The sequence below is a fragment of the Poromitra crassiceps genome (assembly GCF_964638095.1).
Source record: "Poromitra crassiceps genome assembly, chromosome: 3".
In the NCBI taxonomy this organism is placed as follows: domain Eukaryota; kingdom Metazoa; phylum Chordata; class Actinopteri; order Beryciformes; family Melamphaidae; genus Poromitra; species Poromitra crassiceps.
Genome location: NC_139625.1, coordinates 39462613 through 39466745, shown reverse-complemented (window position 1 = coordinate 39466745; position 4133 = coordinate 39462613). Strand labels below are relative to the sequence as shown.

Below are 4133 nucleotides of genomic sequence, written 5' to 3'. Positions count from 1 at the left end.
TAATCAATCCGAATGAAAACTATGTCAATGGACTGTGCAATAACATTTCCTCTGCCACGTGCGCATTAGCCTATATTTTCTATGTAAACAAACCATTGATCACATCAACTGAGCAAGACTGCACTGAGCAGCCAGCTATTTTGACAGAATGCTGAGAGAAGCGCTGTGATTGGTCCGTCGCGGTGGGTGTTTCCGCATTCCGCAAAGAGCTGTCAGCTGAAGCGCGAGTTGGAGAGGGTACTGTCGCCTCTTTGAAGAAACCCGTCAAAGTCAAACCCGGGGCGATCGCGGTCCAACGCCAGGAGGAAGGATGCCCTACATGCTCATCAGTACACAGATCAGACTGGTTTGTATGTTTGTAACCCGCATGTGTAAACGGCTTTGGGTAATGTTTTTAGGAGAGACGCGCTCGAGTTGGACAGAGATATTTCATGATTTGGCTGCGCAACACTTGTGCGCACTACTAATCAATCAAGGTCGTCGGTCGGTTTCAAATTATGCCATTATGCAAGGGCATGTAATATTCTGCATGTTGTAAACAACAAACAGTCAAAAGGAGCAAGCAATGTGCGTATATGGTTGTTTTTAGCCATGGTGTCCTAGATTAAAACCACATGTAGCCTAGTTGTCGGCCTGTTGTGCGCATGTTCATTTTGTCTACGACTCAAGCCAAACTATATTCTGTGAGCATTGAATTATATATTGATGATCTATGCAGGTTGTCTGGTTAATAATATGCACTTTGCACCTGCCAGCCCAGCAGGTCTAGTGAATCACTGAGTGTCGTGATATCCAGTTACACAACAGGCAGTAGGATATGTTTCTCATTTGGAACTTTCATCAGCGGTGAAACGTTTTCATTTCAATTATCATTATGCCTAATTGTTCTCTTGCAGGAGACTGGTCCAACGAATGTGGGAGATGAATACTCCGATCCAGTTGTCATGAATTACTTGGGAGCAAGGAAAACGACCATGCTGGGAAACAATTTGTGAGTAGGTTGTAAATGATCTGGAGAGCTAATGTGGGGGTTGGCATGAAGGAGGAGTGTGGCAGGTAGGAGCAACACTAGCCCTATAACGTGACGCTGCTACTGTACTCCGATATTCTCGTACAGCAGTCAGCGTCACACAGCGTTCTAATCCTCAATTCGTGGAAAACGCTGTTAAAAAAGCTGTCTTACCCGTATCCGACCTCCGATTGCAGATCCGAAGATATGATAGTAACCCTAGTGAAGCCAGTAATTTAGCCAGGGCGGTTAAAAATGATACTGCTCCGTGAAACAACCGTTTAGAAGCAGTCTTTCCACAGCCTGCGCTGAATTTACAGCAGGGTGTGTTTGATCTCACTATCATGGTGCACCGCTTGCACGCAGCGAGCAAACAACACATGCAGTCACACGGAGACGGCGGCGGCTGTCAGTGATCAACGCAAATCCAGCGCACCTGGGAAGCAAAACATGTCATGAAATACTCAAACTCCCAAGGTTCCTGTCGGCACTAGGAAGCTTCTCCTGTCCTCTACGGCACAGGCTGTAGAAAGACTGCTTCTAAACGGTTGTTTCACGCAGCAGTATCATTTTTAACCGCCCCGGCTAAATTACTGGCTTCACTAGGGTTACTATCATATCTTCGGGTCGGATACGGGTAGGAGAGCTTTTTTAACAGCGTTTTCCACCAATTGAGGATTAGAACGCTGTGTGACGCTGACTGCTGTAGGAGAATATCGGAGTACAGTAGCAGCATCACGTTATGGGGCTAGAGCAACACCTGAGTGATAGAAAGTAAACTACAGCTGTGGGTTTAATACTTGTATTGTTTAGCTCCACTTATCTGATGTCAACATTATTTTTAGGATGATGTCCCCATCCACAATGGGTTGAGTGGTCATTGAATAATTTGACGAGTATGAAAATGATCTATAGCCTATGTGTCTTCTTGACTGCCATGTCAGTACCCAGATCTCACCTTAAATGAACACCTATTGGGGACAAAACACCCAAATCCCACAAAACACCTTTTCCCATAAGATAATAATAATAAAAATAAAAATAAAAATATTATTATTATCGCTGCGACACTGAGCTCTGTACTAGAATCTACTCCAAGCTCAGATGGGGCACATTTCCGTATTTAGACACATTGGTGTTTCCTTCATTCTGGCAGTTGCTCGTACATATTGACGACAGCGCTGAGCTCAGGGCAGATGCATGGAGGAAAAATTCAGTTGTGGTTGAGAGGAAGCCTGCTGCTTTGCAGATTTGGAGTAAACCATTCAGGCTGATGGAATACAGATCAGGCAAATGTTGTCATTGGCAATCTGATTCAAATGCTGCTGGGAAATGAACCAAGGTGTGGACGGAAGTGAACAAGCACCAGAACAATTAACAGCATTCTACTTTCCAAGCAAAGTTTACTGAAAGAGAGCGAAATCCCACGTCTGTGGAAAGTAGAATTACTTTGTGTTTATGCTTGTTTAGTTCCGAGTACCATGTGGATGACCCACCTCGCCTGGTGCTGGACAAGCTGGAGAAGCTGGGCTTCCGCATGCTGACGATGACGGGGGTGGGACAGACACTGGTGTGGTGCCTCCACAAGGAGAAGTGATTGGTCCCGGAGCCGGTTACATGTCTCCAGAGTGTTGCCCTGGCAAGAGAGAGTTACTGGGATGAGAGAGATAGATCTACAAACAGCACTAGTTGGAACATCGCTGTCTCATCAGAGTGAATCAACCCAGTGTTTAACACTTGGCTGTATCAAATACTTCTCTCAATTGTGCTCATGAACTTTTGTTACTTGGGTTCTCTTCTATATTGTCTGTGTTGATTGTTACAAAACCATCCCTTTCTCAAATGATAAGTAGAATGATTAGAGGTTATACTGTACATGAAGGTCACAGATTGCAGGGGATTACCTGTGTGTAAAAATACAATTTCAGAGATTTTATAAGGCTTTTTTTTGCCTGTGTTGTTTGCCATTCATTACTCGTACTACTATACTACTACTACTAAAGTAACTTGTACAGGGAGCAAAACCAGTTCTAATGTTTAATTTGTCAGGTTTTGTTTAAAGGCAAATATATATCTTCTGCATATATAGGCCTTGCCAAATTCTCCCCTCGTCCTATCAAAGTAAATATAACATTATGCTACATAGGGTTTTTACCTCAGTACTTTGCAAAACTGTTTTTTTAAGTGTTTTTGCATGTGAATCGCGTGTGTAATGACTTATTAATAAAATAACATCTTTGTAATCCTGTTCAGATTTACCATAGACACTAAGTTACAGATATAGATGAATAGAAATCTCATAATCCAAAAAACACACACACCCATCACAGATACACAGCAAGTCAGTCAAAACACGCCCTCGGGATATTGTCTTCTCTCCCATGTGAAGCTCATGTGTGCGAGCCTTCAGTTCAGCTCTGTGGCGCCTTATAGGGATGCTCCACTCAAAGGGATGTTTGCATACCCCGCGATGATGCATGCCCTGCAGGCACGCAGAGCGGAGCAGTGTGCCTGTGAGAGCCAGCCACGCTGGGTGGTTTCATTACAGCCCCAGGTCTGCCAGCGCGTGTCTGGGGCCAGCCTGGATCACTAACCCGCAAACCAGAGCCATTGCCAGCCAGCCAGCTCACAGCCAAACCCTTGCCAGGCCTGCTGCCTCGCACATGGCTAGCCTCCACCTCCATGCCAAAGATCAAAAGGTCCTGGTGGTTCCCAGCACGACTGTGGAGGCTCCAGGTAGTGCTGGCGTCCACCAGCATGACGGCTCTCATTTGGAGAATGTGAGGAAGACGGGGGAGGAAGGAGATACTATGAAGATTCCGAGGTTATGCCATACATACAGGCATCTCCTGCTAGCTGCGTTTGCATGCAGCACAAGCCACTGTGGGCTCAGGGCAGGGTTGGTGGTGAATGTGTTTCCTGTAATTGTATTTCCTCTGTTGTCATTTGGACAGAGTTTGTGTGTTTCAGGGCTTCTTTTTTCCACATTGCCGGGATATTATGAAAAGGGCTGTGCATAAACAAAACCATGTGAGGAGGGGATTTTGCAGGAGGAGAGGAGCAGATGTCTCCCACCACACCGCACAGCGCTGCTCCACAGCTGGACACACCGCACCGCGCCACA

At 45.6% G+C, this 4133-nt stretch overlaps 1 protein-coding gene across 1 annotated transcript; it reads left to right on the top strand.

Moving 5' to 3' along the window:
• Nucleotides 1-206: 206 nt before the first annotated feature.
• Nucleotides 207-3219, top strand: gchfr (GTP cyclohydrolase I feedback regulator). Its single transcript, XM_083634192.1, has 3 exons — nucleotides 207-346; nucleotides 897-991; nucleotides 2480-3219. The coding sequence occupies exons 1-3, from the start codon at nucleotides 311-313 to the stop codon at nucleotides 2604-2606; spliced, it is 258 nt and encodes an 85-aa protein (XP_083490318.1). The 5' UTR covers nucleotides 207-310; the 3' UTR covers nucleotides 2607-3219.
• Nucleotides 3220-4133: the final 914 nt, after the last annotated feature.

Coding starts and splice junctions, on each gene's coding strand:
- gchfr (XM_083634192.1), top strand. CDS start 311: ATGCCCTACATGCTCATCAGTACACAGATCAGACTG. Junction 347..896: donor TCAGTACACAGATCAGACTG/GTTTGTATGTTT, acceptor GTTCTCTTGCAG/GAGACTGGTCCAACGAATGT. Junction 992..2,479: donor ACCATGCTGGGAAACAATTT/GTGAGTAGGTTG, acceptor ATGCTTGTTTAG/TTCCGAGTACCATGTGGATG.